The following is a 24,414-nucleotide window of genomic DNA, read 5'->3' as shown; positions in this document are numbered from 1 at the left end:
TGGAAAAAAATATGATCAGAAAATCCTAATAATTATGCACGCAGTGTGTGTATATATGTGTGTAATGTGTATATGTATATATATATATATATATATATATATATATAATTATATTAAATTATTAGAATATATACTTTATTAAATTAATGTATTTAATATTTTAAATATAACAATTTTTTATCATTTGAAAAAAAAAAAGTAATTAACTGTGCTCATAGGCAGGAGGGAAAAGCAAGAAATGAGTAAAAGAATGTGAATATTTAGATGGAAACTTTAATAGATCACCTTAATATAGATCAATAATAAAAATATTTTACAGAGAAGTTCAGTGAAATCATTTGTGGATTTCCTGGTAGGCACATTTACAACACATATCTGGTTTTCTCAAAGTAAAAATCTTTTCCAAAGTTTATATCGAAGACAAACATATTATATTGATAAATAAAATCACAATCTACAGTTATAATAGACAAGACTGTATTTGTAGGCTATTTAAAAGGCAAGTGTTTTAGTTTGGTCACTTTGCATTACTAGTCTGTAGTGTATATTAAGTGTCACACCATATGTGTGTGTGTTCATCTCTGCTTAACTTTATAAAACTTTTCAACTCTTCTTTGAACTCTGCAGGTATAGTCACATGTCCTAACATTTCTGCTATTAAAAAAATTCTTACATATGGAACTTATTTAATTTAATGCCTGACGAAAGTGTGCACGATATATAACAAAAAAATAAAACAACTTGAATTACTCTATTTATACGTTAACCAACTCTCCAGCAATATCTAGCTTTAAAATGAATGACCATAAGTGATAAAATTCCTTGAAGTGATCTTTGCATGCACCCTTTCGCTAATGGACGTGTGGAAGGGATCTTCATGAAGGTGTTCACTTTCATTGGATTCTCCCTACAAATCACAAAGCGCCCTTCAAGGGTGTAAAAACGCTGTTTGAAATTTGCTCTGTCTTCAATCTCTGTTGACTGTGTGTCTCTGTAGTGGCTTCTTATTCTCCATCAGCTGATCCTGAGGAAACTGGACTGACATCTAAATACTGAGAGTCCTGAAATAAAACAGTCACAGATGAGTATGAGACATTACTAATGTAACATCACATCAGCAGATCCATTTCAGAAAAAACAGGTTTAATTAACTAATCAATTCTGTTTCCAATACAGACTGCAGAGCTTCAGCTTATGACATGACAAAAGAACAAGAGACTCAGATCGAGAGGTGGGGTAATCTAACAGACTGCATAGCTCGAAGCAATGAATTAATAATTTCTGTTTGTCATAATTTGGCCTTGGTTGCATTATAGTTTTTTCTTATTTGAAACATGATCAATAAAGAAGTGAATTAATACAGAGACTAATGTGGAGATAAATTCTCTTATATTCTTCAATTACACACATATGAAGACTGTTACTAAACTTAAGAGGCCTTACTAAACTTAACCCAAAGCTCTAAATAAAAATATACTCACAATAGTTTATTATCTCCAGTCTATAAACTGGATTAGCCTTCAAATCAGAAAGAACCCTCATTTTTAAATGTCCCAGATTATTCCCATTCAGATGCAGTTCTCTCAGGTGTGAGGGGTTTGATTCAAGAGCTGAAGCCAGATCAGCACAAACTTCATCTGTGATGCCACAATTACACAACCTGTAGAGAACAAGGACACAATTTGTCATTTAATTGTCTAGTTTATCATTCATTCTGGTCTCAGAGCAGAAGAGGAGATTTAATGATAAGCATTGCCACATACTGCTGCTGATAGAATGAGATTTATGCATGTTGACGCTCAATGGTGCTGTTTGAAATTCTGAAATGTGCTTCAGGACTGAATAGACACAAAGTTGAATGTGAGATATTGTTTCATAGTGATATAAGGACAGATCTGTCTGGAGAAACAGCCACTTGCACCTCTAATAAACACATACAGGAGGACATCTGCTTCACAGGACCCACATTTTCCCTATTACACATCATTTATTAGCTCTTGTGATCAAACAGATAATTGTGTCAAGTGTGGTCTCATTTTAAATGCATGAGCCCTTAAATTTGAATGGATTCTGATTGGCTGTCAATGTTTTATTGTTCAACAGCTGGAAAAAATCATTCTGAAAGTGATCCCAAAAATATTGTTTCTCTATATCGTTGTCGCTGTGGTGTGGCCAGTGCTATTCTTTTATATTTAGAACTATATCTTTATCATTATCTTTATAGTTATTGTTTGTGGTGTGAACAGGCCTTATGGTGCGTTCACACCAGACGCGAATGAAGCATTTAGCGCGAGTGATTCACATGTTAAGTCAATGCAAAGACGCGAATAGACATCCTGCGGCGCGATTCGCGCGAATGAGGCAGTGCGAATGACGCGATTCGCACAAATAGAGCGTTTTGGGCGTTTGACATGCGTAACGCGTGATTCGCGTGAGTTGAAAAATCTGAACTTTGGCGAAAATTCACGCCGCGTTAAACAATCAGGAGCTTGCTCTAGTAGTGACGTGATTACGACGTAGCAGGAGGAGGCAGAAATCCGAAACAACAATGGAGGACAAAATCACCGTCGCTGTATGATACATCTTCATACTTTTATAGAAACAGGAATAAAAAGGATCTTGCTTGGAAGAAAGTGAGTGAGGAGGTCGGACAATCTGGTAAATTGTAAAAAACGCTCTTTACTCAATTTGAGCTATATATACACATACACACACACATATTGAGACTACAAGTTAGCTAAAGCCGGCAAATTGAGCTTATTCGCCGTATTTTACAACTACTTTCCCGCTGACGAGTTCATGTGTTTATTCAGAGGAAGTGTGCAGAAACGAGACGATCCGCCTGGCAGAAGCCCCTCTCATGACGTGAATTCGCGCAAGTCGCGTCTGGTGTGAACGTCCCATTAAGGGTGTGAATTACACAATGGCTTTCAGGGGGTCAGAGGGTGGGGACAAAAAACCTTTTGTCCACTGTTAATGTTAGTTCATGTTAGTTCATAATGATACTACATAACTTTATTCTTATAGCCTATAAAAACTGGCATTTGTAGAAATTTACACAAGCCAAAATTTTAAAAAAGCTTTAAAAGTATTGTAAGTTCATGTGTAGGATAGTGTTAGTGGCTACACAAATCTTATTAAAGTGTTCCAGGTACATTAAACATACAATGGCTCCATGGAGAGACTACCCTACAATATCATGCACTTTCTCAACTAATCCTAAACTAACTTTTTCCATGGAATAGTGAGAAAAACCCTCTTTGTTCTCTTTATATGGAACTTTATCTTTATATTGTCCTTATGATTCTGAAAGAAATGTGCCGGCCGGGTGTCTACTGTTGCTATAGTAACGAACGCAACTTTGATGTGCATCTGATAGATAAACAGTGCACTCTTATTTCAGTGATGTTAATGTTGTAGTTTTTTCAGCAGTTCCCGTATCATTCATCATTCATTGAAACTGTGCGTATGCATTTTAGAAACTTACATTATGTGTTTCGTCCATGCAATAAATGCACACGAACTGAACTGCTCAGGTAATGTCAATGGTATGACCCATTTCTGTAAAACTTTAGCATTTTATCTTATAAAAATAACGGTGACGTTTCCACACAATGAATGCATTTTATTTCAGAAGTAGTGACCAGGCAATGACTTGGCAGATCAATGCCTTGAATGGTTTGACTCAGGACTATTGCTGTCTCGATAGAGAGCTGTCATCTGCTCGTGAACAGCAGTGGCCATCCTGATGAGAATTCAAATGTGGGCTGCTCAAAAATGTGTCAATGAGAGCTACGGATGGAGCACGAGTGCAATCCAGTGAAAGGAGGTAAAGAGTGCAGCACGTATCAGTGACGCACAAGCTACATCTCCACTGATTCGGGCATGTAGTACTTTATTGTTTAAAGCACTGAATCGTTATCGAATTGAAATTAATTAGATTCTTAGCATTTAAAATTGATTATTGACTGAAATCAATGATTCAAAAATACATGTTTCAAGATCGTCAGGATTTGTAATTGATGCATCGAAAAAACGAGTGAATCGTTACACCTCTAGTCTGTACACATAAAGAGTGTATGTGAGAGATATAAAGAGATCGCAAGAAAAGCTTGACGTGTGCCATTTTCTATCCCTTAAGATGTAGAAAGGAACTGTTGTTGCTTCCCCTGTTGCAAGTCTGTGCAGTATGCACTCTTAAAACTGTTAATAACACCACATTATTAACATACCTTTATAACATCGAATGAAATTTTTTATCGATTAGAATCATTAGAAGACAGAGATGGATACATTTTTTTTGTGCACCCCTAGTACTCAGTGCTGAGATTCAGTGTTTACTGAATATTTATTTTAGATCATTTAAGTTTTAGAATTTACATTAAAGGTCACATCTTACTGAGGACAAAAACATATGAGACTATCAGAGAGATGATCTTACTCTAGTTTCTCCAGTTTGAAATCCTTCAGTCCAGCAGAGAGCCGCTTCACACCAGGATTTCCTAGTTTATTCCCAGACAGATTCAGATATCTCAGGTGTGAGGGGTTTGATCTCAGAGCTGAAGTCAAGGCAGCACAACCTTCATCTGTGATACCACACTTCTTTAACCTGTAGACAACAACAACAACACACACATCACTCTCTAATTTTAGTTCACATCGGAATAGCAGTGAATCCATTATTAAATGGGTCATGAAATACATTTTCTTTTAATTATTTTATGTTTCCTAAGGTGCACTTGCAATCTTAGTATGTTTCTTTCATCAAAAATCAAAAATGGCCATAACTTATATAAATGGCCATGACACTCGCTGTAAGAAATGCTGCAAGCGGAGAGATACAAAGGGTGAAACGATTCCTGTGGTGATATTGGGTGAATATCTCATGCTTGGCCTCTCAGCCAATCAGAAGGAACTTATATACACACACACATATATATATATATATATATAAAATAAAACTCATCCAACTTCTCTGATGTCAACAACACAATAACTATAGCCAACAACTGAGATTAAGAAAGTTTGGCTTCCTTTATTCTTCCAGATTTCAGATAGTGTTGTATTTTCTCCACTAGTGAATGATTACCCAGTTTATTCAGACACTGGAACAGATTGATGGATTTCTCTGGAGAGTCAATGATCCAGCCTATTGCCTGGCCCTCCACTAAGAAGGAAACATAGAGCCCGGACCTCTCGGAACTTTAATTGAATATCCCTGCATTAGAGTATCAACTGTGGAGTATAAAACGACTAAACTATGCACAATATTTATGAAGTCCTCACTAGTCAAAATGACCCTTTTGGTTACATAACCCCCCTTCACAACATGAGCTAACGTCACCATACATGACTGGGATGATCCCCTTATGGAAAATTATTTTTAAAAGGCCTGGAAGTCTTGAGAAACTGAGACTTGATCTTGATATTGTTTGAAATGTAAGAAGTGGAGAACTAAATCTACTCTATAAAATGTTAGATATTCCACTCTGCAAGCTCCAGTTGTTCAAACCTCACTTTTGGTCCACTAGAATGGATTGTTTTGGTCCTTTCCTTGTCAAGATTGGCTGTAGAGAAGAGAAGAGAAGAGAAGAGAAGAGAAGAGAAGAGAAGAGAAGATGGCCAAACGTGCCATCGGCACAATACATTGTGGGACAGAAGATTTAAAAAGAAAAACACAGAAAAGAAACTCCTTTGGTTTCAACTTTTTCTTCAACCCTCATCCTGTTTAAGTATCTGTCGAGGTGCAACCTACTGGCAGCAGAGACAGAGTAGTGAAAAGACATAGCTTCTTCAATCCAGTGGAAAGACGGAATCTCTTCTCAAGCTCTTCTCAAGGAATATCTTCTCAAGCTATGGAGCCTGCTCTCACGTCAAGTCTCTCCTCATATCTCATTTTTCCACATTATTCCAGTCCTCGAATGAGAGGTATGGTTTTTGCATTACACCTCAGGGAGTGAGAAGATACTGGAAACTAGATCTGTTGTTACATGCTCAACAACATTATCTAAAAGGTCTAGTAGAACATCGGCTAGCATGGCTGCGGCAAAAGAACAAGCTACAGCTGAGGCAGAGTGTATATGTGCATATTACGTCAAGAACGAAACTGAAATGAAAGTAGAGAAAGTTTGTATGGAAGGCAGCTTTACAGCAGTTTATCTACCCCATGTTGATTTCATAAACCTTAATGGAAGAGAAAACAAGCAGTTAACAGAATGCTCTCAATGGAGTGTGCTACCTAATTGTGTTAAAGTGGTCAATGATTTAGTCTTAAAGCCCAAAATTTTCATGATCGAGTTAATTACTGGCCAGTAATTGCACAGCATTGCAAAGACTTGCAATGCCAACACTCCTGTTCAGTCACCTTTCCACAGAGAACCTGAAATGAGTGATTTAGCAAGGTTGCTTGCCCGTCATGAGCTCATTAATTCCAGGCTCACAAAATTCAATGACCACCCAGAAAACTACCCCAAGAAATGTTCCCAAGACCTATTAAATACAACTCATACTGTATATGTAATTAAACCTCAATTAAAGTTTTGATGAATTATTATTTTCAAAGTCATGTTATTGTTTTTCTTAATTTTTAATGCCTAGGCTAAATATTTCATGTTGAAATAATTTATTCATAATAAATTACATTGCCTTTTAAAGGATTAGTTCACTTTCAAATGAAAATTACCACAAGCTTTACTCACCCTCAAGCCATCCTAAGTGTATTTGACTTTCTTCTTTCTGATGAACACAATCAGAGATATTTTAATAAATATCCTGACGCATCCAAGCTTTATAATGGCAGTGAACAGGGATCAACGAGTATGAGCTGAAGAAAGTGTCTCCATTCACATCCATCCATCATAAACGTGTAGGTCATATACACCCAGGATTGCTTGAGGGTAAATAAAGCTTGGGCTAATTTTCATTTGAAAGTAGAGGTGTAACGGTACACAAAAATGACGGTTCGGTACGTACCTCGGTTTTGAATTCACGGTTCGGTACAGCAGGGTGAGAAAACAAATTTTTTTCTCTTTTTTAATGTTTTACTGAACCAACTGTGTCTCTGTCTTTAAATGTATTCAATTATAATTACAATTTTCTTAAGGATAAAAAAATCTCTGCTAATGCTGTAAACTATTAGGGAGCCCTTACTTGCACATTACTATAATAAAGGTTACAATTAACAACAGAACCCAAATTATTAAATTCAGTTGCTATTTATTTTTAGATATAATTATCAACACTCAAATAATAATAAAAAATGTATGTATTGTAAACATGTAAATTACACATAAGGCAGTTTCAAGCAGGCAGTAATCAAGCTCCAAAAACGTCTCGTTTGGATCTGAGGTGGCATGTGACAACACAAGGGCACAAACATTTGTAAAAATGGAAACGTGTGTCACTTCCAACACATATCGATTGTAATTCTATGTCTGACAACTGTTCTAAGATCCAATCTTTCACCATTGCACACCAGTTCTCTCACCTTAATCTATTGTTGATGAAATATCAGAGATTGATATCTATGTGCTCTAATATTGCTAAATTTGAGAAAAGACATCATCCAAGTCCACAAAGTGAGGAAACAGTTTAGTGGTCCAAACAAGGTACCATACACTCAAAAACTTGACTTTGGCTGGGTGATAGGTGGAAATGTCTGCTTGGGGTCAGCACATAAACCTAGCACAGTTGGTGTGTTTTGTTCAAATATACTTCTCAATGGACGTCCAAGTGTATGTGGTCCATGTCCTATGTATGTGGTTATTTCTCCACAGAGAAATAACTAATGCGAAAAATTGGCTTCATGACCCTTTATAGTCAAAAGACTGAAATGTTGATTGTTTGTGAAAGTGTGTATTCCAGTGTGACTCTCAGTCCTGCAGTATTATGTTACTGAGGAGCAGCTCATGTGTTCAATCATTTAAAGCTCAATCAGCTGAACTCACAGCAGCAGAAAGAGAATAAACAAATATAATTTACATTGTTTCATGAGTGAGTGTCAAATATGATCTTACCACAGTTTCTCTAGTTTACAGCGAGAAACCTCCAGTACGGCAGAGAGCCGTTTCACAGAATGTTCTAGTTTATTCTCAGACAGATTCAGTTCTCTCAGGTGTGAGGGGTTTGATCTCAGAGCTGAAGCCAGAGCAGCACAACCTTCATCTGTGAGACCACAATTCATCAACCTGTAGAGAACAATGTTACAATTTGTATTGTAGTTCAAGAGTCTGTAGTTTGAGATATAATGACAAGCATTGCCACATAATGTACTAATGTTTACTGAGCATGCATTTTACAAGATGATTTTAGTTTTAGAATTTACATTAAAAAACACATCTTACTCAAGACAAAGACATCTGTGACAATCAACGAGATGATCTTACCCCAGTGTCTCCACTTTACAGCAAGGATTCGCCAGTACAGCAGAGAGTTGGTACACTGAAACTCTTAGTTCATTCCCAGACAGACTCAGTTGTCTCAGGTGTGAGGGGTTTGATCTCAGAGCTGAAACCAGAGCAGCACCACCTTCATCTGTGATGCCACAATTATACAACCTGTAGGAGACAATGACACACTCTTCACTCTCTCAGATCAGATTAGTTTAGCAGTGAATTCATTATTAGAGAAAGTACAAACAAAGCACAAATCAATGTGTGTAATGAATTCTTGGCAATCCATACAGTATTGGCAATACTGTATGGATACATGGACGCCAAGCATTGACCTTTTAAATTGCACATGAGAATTTAACTTTGTTAGAATAAAAAAAGTCCACTAGATGGTGGAGTTGAGTTTTTTTCTGGTGCAGCACAGCAGCGCATACCTGTTTGCATTACATCACAGAGCAAAGAGGACACTGACAACGCACTGACAGACAAGACAGAGGAGGTTACTTTTGTTATGAAACAAAGTTTTAGCTTTCAAATTGTGTCTTTTTTTTTTTTTTTTTTTTTTAAGAAATTCAATAAATATCATTTTGTGGCTCTTTAATGTGCTGTGACAAATCGCTGTAGCGCCTCAGTTCAAGCTACACGTAAACCGATAATCTCTTCCTAGTTATTGCATGAAATAAACATGAATAAACATCAGAAGGAATGTTGTTTCAACCGCAGAAAGATGTCAATACAGATGCCAATAAGTCCACCGACGTTAATCTACTAACTCTCCTGTCTGGTTTGTTTGTCAGACAAAACAGCTTTTACGTACTACACCTTCAAAACAACCGAACGTAACAGAGAGCGACACCTGTTGATGAGTGTCGGGCGGAGTTCCATCTCCTGCTCCCACAAACACACCACAACGCAACAAAGTGTCAAATGGATAATGTTTATTTTTAAACAAGGATGAGTTGAGCAACAGTCCAGTTCTTCTTCTCCTTGGCCCAGGTAAGACGCTTCTGACGTTGTCTTTGGTTCAGAAGTGGCTTGGTACGTGGAGTGTGACAGTTGTAGCCCATTTCCTGAAGACGTCTGTGTGTGGTGGCTCTTGATGCACTGACTCCAGCTTCAGTCCACTCCTTTTGAAGCTCTCCTAAGTTCTTAAATTGGCTTCGCCTGACAATCTTCTCAAGCCTGCGGTCATTCCTTTCACTTGTACACCTTTTCCTACCACACTTTTTCCTTCCGGTCAACTTTCCATGAATATGCTTTGACACAGCACTCTGCGAACAGCCAGCTCTTTCAGCAGTGACCCTCTGTGGCTTACCCTCATTGTAGAGGGTCTTGATGATCGTCTTCTGCACAACTGTCAAGTCAGCAGACTTCCCCATGACTGCTGTTGGGATTACTAACCTAAACCCAGTATTTATACCCTGAGAATGGTAATTTAATAGAACTTGAAATTAAATATTCTAATCATTTGAGATACTGATTTTTTTTATTTTGATGAGCAGCAAGCTGTAATCATCAAAATGAAAACACGAAAGTCTGGAAATATTTTACTTTATGTCTAATAAATCTAGAATATATTTAAGTTTTACTTTTTGAATGAAATAACTTGAAAACTTTTTCATGATAATCTAATTTATTGAGATGCACCTGTATATATGGTCTAGAATTGGTTCTAGTTTTAGAATTAATTTTAGAAAGACTGGTCGGTCTTGTCCGGCAAAAATATCAGTCCAATTTTTATCTACCAATTCTTAAAAAGAAGTTTCCTTCTGGCCAAGAAGAATTCTTCTTTTTAGTAATTACAAAAACAAATAGCTAGCGAAATCAAAACGTTAAAGTGACTTGGGTTCATTCATGAGCATCAACAGAGACAATCAACCATGAATATAATGGATTTAATATATTAAACTATGAATACATATGACTAAATAAAGGAAGAGAGGGAAAACAAGAGAATGTCAAAACTTACAAACGGTTCCATGAGAGCCAGCAAAGAATCACGTCACTTTATTATTGGCATATAAACTTAGTGCATCTAAGATCAATAGAAACGGTACTTGTATGAATTTGAGTGCTGAGTTTCAGATAGATACGTGTGGAGATTCAATGCGTCCATGGCTGAAGTTCATTGGCTTCTTCCGTGTCTCCACGGGAAGTTTTGAACTGAGGTAACTTGAAAGTAGGTTTTGCAGAGTTGTTGTTGTTGTCTTTTAAGGAAAAACAAGCCAAAACGCTTCCTTGGATGAACCGGCCAATGGCGAGGGTAGATTTTGCGTGGGAGAAAGTTTCTTTTGTCTCGTATTATGACCTAATGTGCATAATTTATGACGGTGTCAGAATTGGTAGTTTTTACTCCAAAGGATGATAATAATAGAATAATGCATTTTATTGTAACATAACATACACCGTTAATTAAAGCATCCCGAGAGAATTAAATCAAGACTACACACGATAGGGTGGAAGGACATTAGAAAACACACATAGGGTTACAAGCATTTAAATTTATTCTAAAATAACTCAAATAACTAGGCTAATTACAACGTGGGACATGCAACACAAAGAAATACATCACATACATTCTAAAATGGTTTACTTATAAGTTGCATTCAGAGAGTTTTTTTTTATCTGTGTGTAGTGTGTGTGCCTGGCCACATTGGCCTTCGTTCCCAGCGTGAGGTGTTGGTGAAAGTGTTGGTCAGCTTCCCATTTTGCAGCAATAAAATTGAAGTGAGATAAACAGAGAAATATATATATCTTTTAAGATAAAAACCGATGTTTACAAAGTTTTCATTTGGGGACATAATTTGAATTTGGAAAAAGGTAATAAATTGCAGTATATCGCAGAATATCGCAATATATTTAAAATTGCAATAATATTGTATTGTGAGTCATGACATAAGTATCGTGATAATATTGTACCATGGGGCCTCTGGTGATCCCCATCCCTAATATTTATCTGAAGCATTTATCTTCAGGTTCTATCATTTATTCCTACAACATGCATTGGCTTCTCACCTTTTAAACAGTGTATTTGTGTCAACTGTTGTGCTTTAAAGAATTAGTTCACTTTAAAATGAAAATTACCCCAAGATTTACTCACCCTCAAGCCATCCTAGGTGGATATAACTTTGACATTGCGTCAGTTATGCTTTTTTCATAAGTTGAATAAAGAAGGCGGTCTGGTGGAAGCTAGATATTTTACTACATAACGTGTTATATATGCACATTTTTCTTACACAAATGCATCGCTTCGCTTCAGAACGCCTTTATTAACCCCCCAGAGCCGTGTGGAGTATGTTTTAATCCTTTAAATATCATGTCAGTACTTGAGTAGTTGATGGGACATGTCAGGATATTTATTAAAATAACTCCATTTGTGTTCATCAGAAAGAATAAAGTCATATACACCTAGGATGGTTGATTTACAGATATAAAGTTTACCAGTTTATTAAGCACCACCCGAAAAGGCATAAGCTTTTTATATATTTGTTTACTGTTAGTCGTAACAGTTCAGCTCTTACAGCTGTAACAGCTCTTACAGTGATTTTTTTAAGAGTGAAAACAGATGCTTCATATTTTGTGTGAAGTACAATAAACATCATAAAACTCATCAGTAAAGTTTTGGCCATCATTCAGACGGAGTCCGGTACAACAGGCTTGTACTAATATAGTGGATAAAACAAGACAATATAAGTTATAACCGTAATTGAACTAAACTATACCTGTTCTATCTCCATGCAGCATATATTCGCTGTTTCTGACATTATAGTGCGTCCTGACTGAATCCTGACAAGGAGAATCAGCTCTTGAAGCTCCGCCCTCTTAGGCCAAATGCAGCAGCTCATTTGCATTTAAAGGGCACACAAAGGGCAATTTTAACATGCTATAAAAAATTATCTGTGGGGTATTTTGAGCTAAAACTTCACATACACACTCTGGGGACATCAGAGACTTATTTTACATCTTGTAAAAGGGGGCATAATAGGTCCCCTTTAAAGTAACACATAACATCTCAAGTGCTTATAATCTTCAGAGTCAGGGGGTGCTAGAAAGATTCCATCAGACTCTGAAGTCACTTTTGAGATCTTACTGTGTTGAACTTGACTGTGACTGGGAAGAGGGACTTCCTTGGATGTTATTAGCTATCTGTGAAGTCCTACGAGAGAACATAGGTTTCAGTCCTAATCAGTGTTGGGCACATTACTTTAAAAAAAAAGTAATTAGTTATAGTTACTAGTTACTTCTCACAAATAGTAACTGAGTTACATCATTATAAAAGTAACTAATTACCAGGGAAAGCAACTAGTGCGTTACTTTTTTTTTTCCCCCACATATGTCAAATAACTTGGATTCCCCCAATATTAAATATGTTAAATGAATGAAATGGACACTAAATAGAAAAAAAAAATATTATTATAAAACATTTTACACTAATCTAACGGTAACGGCATTGTAACGGGGAAAACAGTAATTCGTTTGATTACTCATTACTGAAAAAAAGTAACACTGTTAATTTATAACGCTGTTATTCCCATCACTGGTCCTAATGACTTAGTGTTTGGACACACTGTCAGGTTGCCCTATTGCTGTTCTGGCAGATGAATGGAAGACCTCTGACCCACCAAAGAATGTTTTAAACTATGTAAGTAGATTTCGTTTTCGACTCTATGCAGCTAGAGCAATTGCTTAAAGAAAATTAGGTAATTCTCAGGGAAAGATGCAGAGATTGTTTGACCGCAAGGTTAAGTCCAGAGAATTTCAAGTAGGTGACCAAGTGTTGGCTTTATTACCTGTTTTGACTAGTCCTTTCCAGGCTAGATTTACTGGACCTTATACGATCACAAAATGTTTTCCCAAAAACAACTATTAAACACGCCTGATCACTGAAAGAAATTACAGGTTTGTCATGTTAATTTATTAAAATCTTATGTGACTCCTGTAACTTCTCTATCTGTTGATGTTGTGTCAACCACTGTGCTGGTCAGAGCACTTCAGAAGTATCTGAAGAGATGGTGGTAAATTCGGGTCCAGTGGTTACAGAAGAAATGGTCCTTCTCAAGGAGTAGTGGAGGGACGACTTAACCATTCTGAAATTTTTGCTAATTTGATTCACCATTTGTCTCATTTGTCTGAATCAGAGAAGACTGATATAATGAAGTTGGTAAGTTTGTTCCCCTCTCTTTTTTCTGATGTCCCTACCCAAACTCCTATCACTGAGCATGACATTTATGTTGGTACAGCTCAACCTGTAAAACAACATACGTATCGAGTAAATCCTATAAAAAGGGAATTACTTCAGAAAGACGTGGATTATTCACTCGCTCATAACTTGGCAGAACCCAGTTTCAGTTCTTGGAGTTCACCATGTATTTTAGTGAGTAAACCTGAGTTGGTGGCAGACTGTGGGAGTTTTGCATCACTCCCCATGTTAATTAATTAGGGGTGTAGACTATATAAGGACTTTGGGTTGTTCATTGAGGTTAGCACTCTCGGTGGGATGGTTCTCCCAGGAGCAGCTCTTGACCAGAATGTAACATCTCTCTAATTCTCTTTATTTATATACACATTTCTTATATCATGTAGCTTTAAGATTTTGTTACTGTTATTTTTGTTTGTTATTTCCTTTGTTTCTTTATATTTCCCTAGACTTATGTTTGTTATTTGTGGTTATTGTTATGTTTGTTACAGAAAATAAATTCACTTGTATGAACTGAACGATGGTGTGTGATCCTGCTTTCATGTTGTGGCTTGAAACGAGCTGGCCGTAACACCGACAGCTGAGCCACTGCAAACGCAGTGGATTAACTTTGTTTATGAAGGGAATGCACCCCCCGATCTACCTAAATGTGTTTATGTTTGCGCGAATCACTTTACATCAGACTGCTTTCTGACAGTACAAGGCAGGTTTTGCTAAAAAGTTGTTCCTGAAGAATGGATCGATACCAACTGTTTGCGATCCAGCTTCACCTCCAGAAGAAGTGAGTATAATTTTTATTTATTTATTTTTAACCTTAATGCCTTGTTCATTATAAACGACCGGTTATGAATTACAATGAGAAGGTTCTAAATAGAAATGACGACATAACAATGTTCTCTGAGACTGTTAACTCAGCTTAACTTTATCTAATTTTAAATACTTACACATGGAATTTAAACATCGACTCTAATCGCTGACTGAACACAACTGGTTCTGACTCGCCGCATCTGAGCACGAGCAGTCTTTTTACAAACTGTGTACGTTTTATGTAAAGATAACATGGTAACACTACATTAAGGTTACCTTTGCAGAGCGTTTATAAAGGAGTTGGTTAATAACTAATAAGTAATTTACAAATGTATTTTAAATAGTTTTTGAACAGTTATAAATAAGAATGGCGACTAACGCAATAGAGTACCTCAGGGATGACGTAGGCAAAACCCGGGAGTGAGTTAGCATTTTAGGACTTCTGGTTCCAATGCCGTAAAATCTATGGGTTTTTGCTAAATCGCCTGAAATAAGGTCTGTGGTTAACAAAGCCTCTAAATATTTTCACGTTTTGATCTATGACATAAAACACACCAGTTATAACCCGCTTGTGATTTTTTAAACCTTTATTGTGTCTTAAAAACGGCGGTTGCTAACAAATTGCTAAAAGGGACTACTTCCTTTGGCGGGGACTTTTGACATCATCATGACAAACAGGACATTTGGACAGCATTTCTCACGGAAAAGTGGATAAGTATTCATACACAGCACAGATCATAATCAGTGAGCATGTTTTTAAATAAAGTTGTTTTCTAAATAAAGTTTGAGGAAGCTTGGTGGTGGTGACGTTGATCCGCGACCATGGTGTGCTGTAGTCCGTTTATAGCCTACTGTTAGCTTTTTATATCTGACCACTTTATTTAGGCTTCAAAATGTATAAATGTTGTGTTAACTTGTAAAGATTATCTTGATAGACAAAACGTGTAAGTGTCATAACCCTTTGTTAAACACAGAGCTTATTCTTTGCTATTTTCCAAAACTCTATGAGAAAAATGCATAGGCTTTCGATTGAGGGAACCCGTGCGCCGCTAACTTCCGGGTTGGCCTACAAAAACACGTCGTCCCTGAGGAACTCTATACCTGGCAAATAGTTTTTTACAGCACACAGCAACAAGCCCCACGGAAAAGAGGGGTGGGGTGAACAGTAGCTCATTATCATTTAAAGTGCCATGCACCGAAACGGGTCGCTGTGAACAGAGCTGATTTTTACAAGGTAAAAAGGGTGTTGTTTTATACAACCATTAAGAATTTTTACCAAAGTATGTTACAGACTTTTCAGGAATACCCTAAAGCAGTGGTTCTCAAACTTTTAAGAGTGGAGTATCCCCTGATGGGATTATCATCTTTCTGCATACCCCCTCTCTTCCACTTAGACTGCAGTCACACCTTTTCCATTAAGGGACACTATTTGCCCCCTAAATTGATTTTCCAGTGCATATTTTTATTTTTATGAATAACTTTATAAAATAATGTTTTAAATAAAAACTGTTCAATAGAGAAATATGCAATGATAGTAAAACAAAGTGATACTTTTAAATATTAAACTAAAACCGCCAGAAGGTGGCAGCAAGTCACAGTTTTTATGAGTGAGTCATTGAGTCATTCATTCAGTAACGAAGCAAGTGGCTATGAATGAATCATTGAATCACTGACTCTCATGATTCGTTCAAAGCCGCAGCCGCATTCGTGTGTTGTTCTGCTGTGGTTTTTGTTATAAATATTTTTTCGTTGCAAAAAAGAGTAAATACTGACAGTACTGTGTTTAAAATGTACATTTTGTTTTTTGACCTGTTGAATAATAATGTCATGTTTGCAGTCAAGTGGATATTGGGAACAACTGAATTCTTGCTCGTTATCAACATTAAATACAAGAACTCACACAAGGTATGTTTTTGTATTGAAGAAAGTTTTAATCTTAAAACGTGTCTATATTTGTTCTTCATGCGAGTAAGTGCTAAATCCCCACTTTTACAAAGGTGCATTGTCAAGAACGGCAGTAGTTTAGCGCGATTTGAGACAGCAGACTGCACGCAATCTATCATATGTATGCTGCTGCTGTGGATACAGTCATTTTTGACTGCAAAAGATGAGGTAATTTGATTAAATGTAATGGATTACAGCATTTTGCCAGTTAGAAATACATGCTCGGGTTTAATATTATTTTAAGGTATGGTAGAGTTAAATTAACTACTCAGCATTTTGTTCACATACCCCCTTTTGTCACCTCACGTACCCCAGTTTGAGAACCACTTGCCCTAAAGAATCATAACTTGTGGAAAATGGGCACCCAATGTCCCCTTTAAAATAGAAAACAATTATTTTAAATTGTAATAAAATTTCACAATATTACTGTTTTACTGTATTTTCAATCAAATAAATGCAGTCTTGGTGAGCTTATTTCAAAAACATTAAAAAATTGTAATGTTTCCAAACTGTTGACAGCTAAAAATTGTTTGTTTTATTTTAAATGGACAGCAATGAATTTAATCATGTCTGGCAACTTGAAAAAATTTGTTTTATTTGGGTCTAAAAAAGTTAAATGAACATTTAATTATCTATAAGCATTTCACATATTTTAATGTACACTAATTATGTGAAACTATACCATCAGTATTACATCTATGCTTTTATTTCTATTCAAATGGATAAAAAATTATGAAGAGAAATGTCTAGCTATATCGAGCTTTTCAGGAAGGTCTTGTTTTGTTTTTAGATTTGTCATTGTGTTTTGTAATTTGTTGTTTTGTTATTGGATTTGTTATTTTTGTTTTGTTTTCATTTGTTATTTTTATTTTTGTTTTACACTTCACATACACTTTAGTTTGAGTTATATATGATCTTACCACAGCTTCTCCAGTTTACAGTGAGGATTCTTTAGTACATCAAAAAGCTGTTCCACTGAATTTCCTAGTTTATTCCCAGACAGATCCAGTTCTCTCAGGTGTGAGGGGTTTGATGTCAGAGCTGAAGCCAGAGCAGCACAACCTTCATCTGTGATGCCACTGTCCCTAAACCTGTAGAAAATAATGAGACACTCTTTACTATCTTAGTTCAGATAAGATTTAGCTGTGAGTCCACTGTTGAAGAGAAAGTAGAAATTTAAAGCACAAATCAATGCTTGATGGATCATTGGTCTGAGATCTAATGTCACAGAACACACAACATTATAATAATACAAAGTTTCAGTCAAGAAATATATTATATATTATATATATATATATATATATATATATATATATATATATATATATATAAAAAATATTTTTTAATTACACTGCCTGTGTTTTATGCAAAATGTCTGTCTTATTCAAAATCTGCCTTATTAATGACACTGTTCACAACGTATCAGAGATTTACTGTTATTTAGATATTAGTTTATTTAGATATTAGTCTATTTAGATATTTAGATGAGAGTCAATTTTGATCTTACCACAGTTTCTCCAGTTTACAGTGAGGATTCTTCAGTACGGCAGAGAGCCGTTTCACAGAATGTTCTAGTTTATTCTCAGACAGATTCAGTTCTCTCAGGTGTGAGGGGTTTGATCTCAGAGCTGAAGCCAGAGCAGCACAACCTTCATCTGTGAGACCACAATCATACATCCTGTAGAGAACAGGTCAGTGAATCCATTATTAAAAAGAAAGTACAAACTTAAAGCACAAATCAATCATTGGATCACTGAACTAAGATCTATATCACAGCACAAAAGAAAACATTTTCTTAAAGACAAGAAAATAAATATTTATTTATTGCAAAATATCAATGGCTTAAAAATTATAAATATTTAAATTCTAGAATTCAAATACTGAAATACTTCTTTATTTGCAAGATCATTTGTAATAACTGCTAAAACTTATTCATATGCAACTTTTATTAGAAAACACTTCAAAATTCTGACCTCTAAACTCTGGACAACTTCTGAAAAAGTATGTGAAGTCATAGGCGGAGCGTGTGTAAGGCTGGGGAAGGCTTAGCCTTCCCCTGGCCATGGGTCAAAAATGAACGGGGGCTTGGCCAAAAATGCACCTGCACATTTAAACTAAATCTACTAATAAAGTGAAAATAAAAAAATTAAATGAAAAGTGTCGATTGCGGAATTAAATATAGATCTGCTCGTTGCGTTATACTTTTTACGCGTTTTACAGCGTGGCACACTATAACCAATCACACACGATTCTGTTGAGCTTACAATAAATATGGCCAATCAGAGGCGTTCAGATTAGTCATCACTGAAACGCTGGAGTTTTGTTCAGTGCACGAGCTAAACTCGGAATTCTGACTGAATTCTGCACTCTGGCTAATGCTCTTGTCTCATCATAAACAGATAAACAAACAGATTTGGTGATTGTGCTCTTGAGAGCATCGAAACTAAGATCAACAGGTTTTTCTATTTACAACGTATTTTTGCACAGTTCAGCAATGTAGCCAATCACAAACATATCTGATGATTTCTTGAACGCATTGGCCAAAACGTTTTTGTCCATTGCTGAGATCTGCACACTTAAATCCTCTCATTATAATTCAACTTTTAATAAAAAAAAAAAAGTATAGATATTATGTAGGCTAAATAAGATATTCATTCTACAGTCAGCTTAATCGACTAGCAGAACTTTGTGAGATCGCAATGAATTAAGATGAGTGAGAGCTTAATGGTTATAAAGGGAGCGCTTTTATGCACGTTTTCTAGGCGATAAAATTCATTCAGAATTTAAAGATAACGTTGTTCGTTTTTTTTGGCTGCATTAGGTAAGGCAATGGTTTGGCTATTTATTATTCGAACTGGCTGTCATGCCAAATCACGCATACAGTATGCTTGCCTGTTCAAATTATAGTGGTTTGTGAATAACCACTTTAATAACAAGAGCGTTTATGATGTGTAGGTTGCTGATATGCGACACATAACTATTTCATGACATTTTATTAAAAATGTTTTTATGGAGGAATCGCATCTAGCCTTACCCTAGAGTTGGTTCACCCTCCACCTATGTGTGAAGTGATTGTTTTCAGTGATACTTACTGAACTGATCTGGATTCTTTAATCACAGGCAGCAGCTTCTTAAGAACCTCCAGATTTTCATCTTCAATTCCTCTAACAAATTCATTAATATTAAACACATCCAGCTTCTTCTCTGATGTCAGCAACACAAAAACTACAGCTGACCACTGAGATGAAGAGAGTTTGGCATCCTTTATTCTTCCAGATTTCAGATATGGTTGTATTTCCTCCACTAGTGAATCATCACCCAGTTCATTCAGACAGTGGAACAGATTGATGAATTTCTCTGGAGAGTCAATGGACCTGATCTTCATCTTGATGTACTCAACTGTTTTTTTAATTCTTCTTTTATTTCTTCTTGTCTGTTTCATTAGTCCTTGTAGGAGAATCTTATGAGACTCCACTGACAGACCCAGAAGGAACCTCAGGAAAAGGTCCAGATGTCCATTTTTACTCTGTAGAGCCTCATCCACAGCTCTCTGATGCAGCTCAGATAATAAAACATTTTTAAACATGAGTTGAAACGAATTCTTAACTTTAGACAGCAAACTCTGTTTAGTGATTGGGTCAAACACATTTCTGTAGTTGTTTGTACATGAGATGTGTGTATATAGAGCCGCTAGATGTTCCTGAACACTCAGATGAACAAAGCAGAAGACTTTCCCCTGATACAAGCCCAACTCCTCTCTGAAGATCTGAGTGCACAATCCTGAGTACACTGATGCTTCGGTCACATCAATGCCACACTCTCTCAGGTCTTCCTCATAGAAGATCAGGTTGCCTTTCAGAAGCTGCTGATAAGCCAGTTTCCCCAGTTTGACAATCACGTCTTCATCTTTCACTTTCTTCTCATAGTCCTTCTCATGTTTGATGTTGGTCTGAAGGATCAGGAAGTGTGTGTACATTTGAGTGAGAGTCTTGGGAATCTCTCCTCTCTCTGCTTCACTCAACATCTTCTCTAGAACAGTGGCTGAGATCCAGCAGAACACTGGGATGTGACACATAATAAAGAGGCTCCTTGATGACTTCAGGTTTGAGATGATCCTGTCAGCCAGACTCTGATCACTGACTCTCTTCTTGAAGTATTCCTCCTTCTGTGGGTCACTGAAGCCTCGTACCTCTGTCACTCGATGGACACACTCAGAGGGGACGAGATCAGCTGCTGCTGGTCTGGAGGTGATCCAGATGAGAGCAGAGGGAAGCAGATTCCCCACAATGAGGTTCATCAGCAGCACGTCCACTGAGGCTGATTCAGATATATTACACAGTTTCACTTTGCTCTTAAAGTTCAGAGACAGACGACACTCATCCAGACCATCAAAGATGAATGAAACTTTATACTTATCACTGCATATTTCCATTTCTTTTGTTTCAGGGAAAAAGACATGAAGAAGATCTGAAAGACTGAGTGTTTTGTCCTTCATTAAGTTGAGCTCTCTGAAAGGAAGTGGAAATATGAGCTGGACGTCCTGATTCTCTTTCCCTTCAGCCCAGTCCAGGATGAACTTCTGCACAGAGACTGTTTTTCCAATGCCAGCGACTCCCTTTGTCAGCACAGTTCTGATGGGTTTGTCTTGTCCAGGTAAAGGTATAAAGATGTCACTGCATTTGATCGGTGTGTCCTCTGTTTCTGCTCTCCTGGACTGTGTCTCAATCTGTCTCACCTCATGCTCATTACTGATCTCTCCACTTTCACTCTCTGTGATGTAGAGCTCTGTGTAGATCTCATTCAGGAGTGTTGGGTTTCCCTGCTTTGATATTCCCTCATACAAACACTCAAACTTCTTCAGCAGATTTGATCTAAATGTGTTGAGGACTTCATGGCTGTAAAATTAAAATACCACATTATTACATGGGTTAAAAAGTACGATTTTTTTTTGTATTCTATATCATCATCAAATCATATCTTTCATAGAAATGTTATACCTGAGATCAGGCTGTGTATTAAAATGTAGTGGCTTGATCATAGACGTGTCACTCCTCATAGACACACAGCTGGACTCTGGTTCTGATCTCTTCTGATGAACTGAACTATAACAGAGAGAGATTGAAGTTATTGGTTTGATTCACCATATTTAACAAATTACATATTCATATATTACTAAAACAACCACTTTATGATCAATACATTTACACTACGTTTTTACTAAAATTGTAAATTGAACTGAGCTTTCAAACATTCTCTCTCCGTATATGTTAAAATATCAGATATTAAAAAAAAAAATAAAAAAAAAAAAAACTTACAACGTACATGAAGACTTTTATAAAATACTCCTGATACTATTATGATAATATAAAATACGTATAATCATATTTTATAGAAATATTATACCTGAGATCACACTGTGTATTTCCACTCTTAAAATGTAGTGGCTTGTTCATAGATGCGTCACTCCTCATAGACACACAGCTGGACTCTGGTTCTGATCTCTTCTGATGAACTGAACTATAAAAAGGGAGACAAAAGTTAATACTTTGAATTACTATATATTTAACAAAATACATATTCATTTATTAATAAAACCACACACTTTATGGTCATTACATTTACACTGTCATTACAAAAACTGTAAGCTGAACTGAGTGCTTTCAGACATGTCTCGCTCTGTATATGTAAAATATCAGATAAAGATAAAATAAAAACTATAAACAATGTACAAGATTTCTTATGTCTTGTATATAATTTAAAACACTACTGTCATGAGTGTCTGTAGTAGAACACTCACGAAGGCATGAAATATCCAGACAACAGTCTTTACTTAGAAACATGTAGAGGTCAGAAAAACACAACCAACATAACACATACAATGACCAACATCAAACTGAACCAAACAGGAAGTATTTATACACAAGGCAACTGAGGGATATAATGAAATACAGTATAATAATAAAATATTTACAAAAATGTGAGGGGTGCATTCACTTCTGTGAGATACCTATTACATAATTAATTACAGTAACAGAAGTAACTAATTAAACAGACTAAGAACTAAGACAGGACAAACTAAGAACAAAGGAAACTGATAAAAGTCTGTAATCATGACAATTACTGCTATACCGGAGATCAGGCTGTGTATTTCCACTCTTAAAATGTAGTGGCTTGTTCATAGACGCGTCACTCCTCATAGACACACAGCTGGACTCTGGTTCTGATCTCTTCTGATGAACTGAACTATAACAGAGAGAGATTGAAGTTATTGGTTTGATTCACCATATTTAACAAAACATATTCATATATTACTAAAACAATCACTTTATGATCAATACATTTACACTACGATTTTACTAAAATTGTAAATTGAACTGAGCTTTCAAACATTCTCTCTCCGTATATGTTAAAATATCAGATATAAAAAAATAAAAAAATAAAAAAAAATTAAAAAAAACACTTACAACGTACATGAAGACTTTTATAAAATACTCCTGATACTATTATGATAATATAAAATACGTATAATCATTTTATAGAAATATTATACCTGAGATCACACTGTGTATTTCCACTCTTAAAATGTAGTGGCTTGTTCATAGATGCGTCACTCCTCATAGACACACAGCTGGACTCTGGTTCTGATCTCTTCTGATGAACTGGACTATAACAGAACATGTTAAATTCTTTACGATGATAATACTTTTATTTTATGTTCTGATTAAGTGTTAATAATCAAAAAGCACTTTATGATAAGGCTGTCTTTTTTACATTAATATTAAATTTTAACTTAAATGAAAGAAAAGAAAAAAACAAGATGGAGACTGCCATATTTTATCATTTAAAGGTGAGTTAATAAAATGTTTATTCCAAGTACCTGCAGCCTGGAGAGAAATCTCTGGATGTTTGTGTGTCATCCATGATGAATCCGAACAATTGAAACAGAATCTGATCTCCAATACTGACTCTGGGTGGAAATGGCAAACAAACAATAATTCAGCTGAAATAAGTGTCGGAGAAACATGACCATGAGACGCGCGTTCACTCAAATTCACAAGTTAGCCGTATATTACCACAAATGCTAAAATAAACAACACCAATGAAACCACTTTAAAGTGCTTTAAAACAAACTATTTAAACACATATCCTTAGCCAATTCACACGGCCTTCAGAGAAAACATTAAAGCGAAAGGCCGAAAAGCGTCTCGAGACCTCGAGAACTCACCTTAAATAACATTCATTGCATACAGAAATTCTCCACCTTTTCTTATAAATAACTACACGTACATTTATTATAAAGCTTCATGTTAAACACATTGATACTCGGTGTTGTAAAGAATCCATTCTTGCTGTTAAAATGGCGAAACATAAACTTCCTGATTCTTGGGGATTCTCCAACTTTACTTTCAATTTGTAACGCGAGCGATGACGACGTTGCCACTTTTTCAATTTCAAGCATCACAAGCGTGCATGTTTTGGTAGTCTTCCCTGGCTTAATGATTACACAGGCACTTACTTCGTATAATGTTTAAAGATAGCACGAAAAACTTAAAACTAGTGACCGGTGTTGTGTAATATTCGGTTCCTGTGAAAAACTGTTACAGTGGGTGGAGTATACGTGAATATTCATGATATTTCTCCTGTTGTGGGCGTGGCCTTGAGACAACGCATAGACGAATGGAACTGAAGATATTAGTGCTCAAATTGAACTCGTTTAATGGGTTATTTCGAAACGGTAATGAAGATTCAATGTTAAGCATTAACTGCAACAGTTGACATTTTCAAAACTATGAATATATTGTGTAATATGATAAATAGTCTGTGCTGTTTTGCCTGATTGATTACAGAGCAAACAATGAGCGAATAACCTATTCTCATCTGGGATAGTACAGTTTATTACTTGTGCCCTATTAAAATGTTTATAAGCTAGCCTGTTGTGAGTCATCCTTAATTTTTTGTTTATTTCGCATATAGCCAGTGTTTTTGTTAACTACATAAACTAGCCTACATACCTGAGGAGAATGTTTTATTAATCTTGCAGTCATCATAAACATTGCAATTTGTACATTATTATAT

The 24,414-nt window shown here is 36.1% G+C and overlaps 2 protein-coding genes and 1 pseudogene across 14 annotated transcripts in view; all 3 read right to left on the bottom strand.

The window, feature by feature from the left end:
- Nucleotides 1-24,414, bottom strand: part of LOC127521168 (gastrula zinc finger protein XlCGF49.1-like) — a 67,717-nt pseudogene that overhangs the window by 23,903 nt on the left and 19,400 nt on the right.
- Nucleotides 1-24,414, bottom strand: part of LOC127521159 (gastrula zinc finger protein XlCGF7.1-like) — a 56,710-nt gene that overhangs the window by 24,256 nt on the left and 8,040 nt on the right. The gene's annotated exons all lie outside the window — the stretch shown is intronic.
- On the bottom strand, nt 254-23,946 carry LOC127521137 (NACHT, LRR and PYD domains-containing protein 3-like). Of its 13 annotated transcripts, none has more exons than XM_051910096.1 (14): nt 23,564-23,945; nt 23,216-23,305; nt 22,889-23,002; nt 22,468-22,581; nt 21,742-21,855; nt 21,336-21,440; nt 19,431-21,233; nt 17,846-18,016; nt 17,259-17,429; nt 8,385-8,555; nt 8,016-8,186; nt 4,442-4,609; nt 1,482-1,660; nt 254-1,061 (listed from the first exon to the last, which is right to left on the bottom strand). In XM_051910096.1, coding segments are annotated over exons 2-14 (3,327 nt in total). In that variant the 5' UTR covers nt 23,260-23,305; nt 23,564-23,945; the 3' UTR covers nt 254-1,059. The 13 variants fall into 13 exon arrangements, with proteins under 13 accessions (XP_051766056.1, XP_051766057.1, XP_051766060.1 ...); XM_051910097.1 differs by having other exon boundaries at nt 23,855-23,938; XM_051910100.1 differs by lacking the exon at nt 22,889-23,002 and having other exon boundaries at nt 23,564-23,946.

Source organism: Ctenopharyngodon idella, chromosome 10 (assembly GCF_019924925.1).
Source record: "Ctenopharyngodon idella isolate HZGC_01 chromosome 10, HZGC01, whole genome shotgun sequence".
Lineage (NCBI taxonomy): Eukaryota > Metazoa > Chordata > Actinopteri > Cypriniformes > Xenocyprididae > Ctenopharyngodon > Ctenopharyngodon idella.
Note: the sequence above shows the minus strand (reverse complement) of the source record. Positions and strands in the feature narration are given on the sequence as shown.

Bases quoted from the DNA above. Each gene is read 5' to 3' on its own strand.
- LOC127521137 (XM_051910096.1), bottom strand. From the start codon at position 23,259: ATGGATGACACACAAACATCCAGAGATTTCTCTCCAGGCTGCAG. The intron at 21,441-21,741 runs GTATAATATTTC...TCTCTGTTATAG, and splicing joins AATACACAGTGTGATCTCAG to TTCAGTTCATCAGAAGAGAT. The intron at 18,017-19,430 runs GTAAGTATCACT...TGTTCTCTACAG, and splicing joins AAAGAATCCAGATCAGTTCA to GATGTATGATTGTGGTCTCA.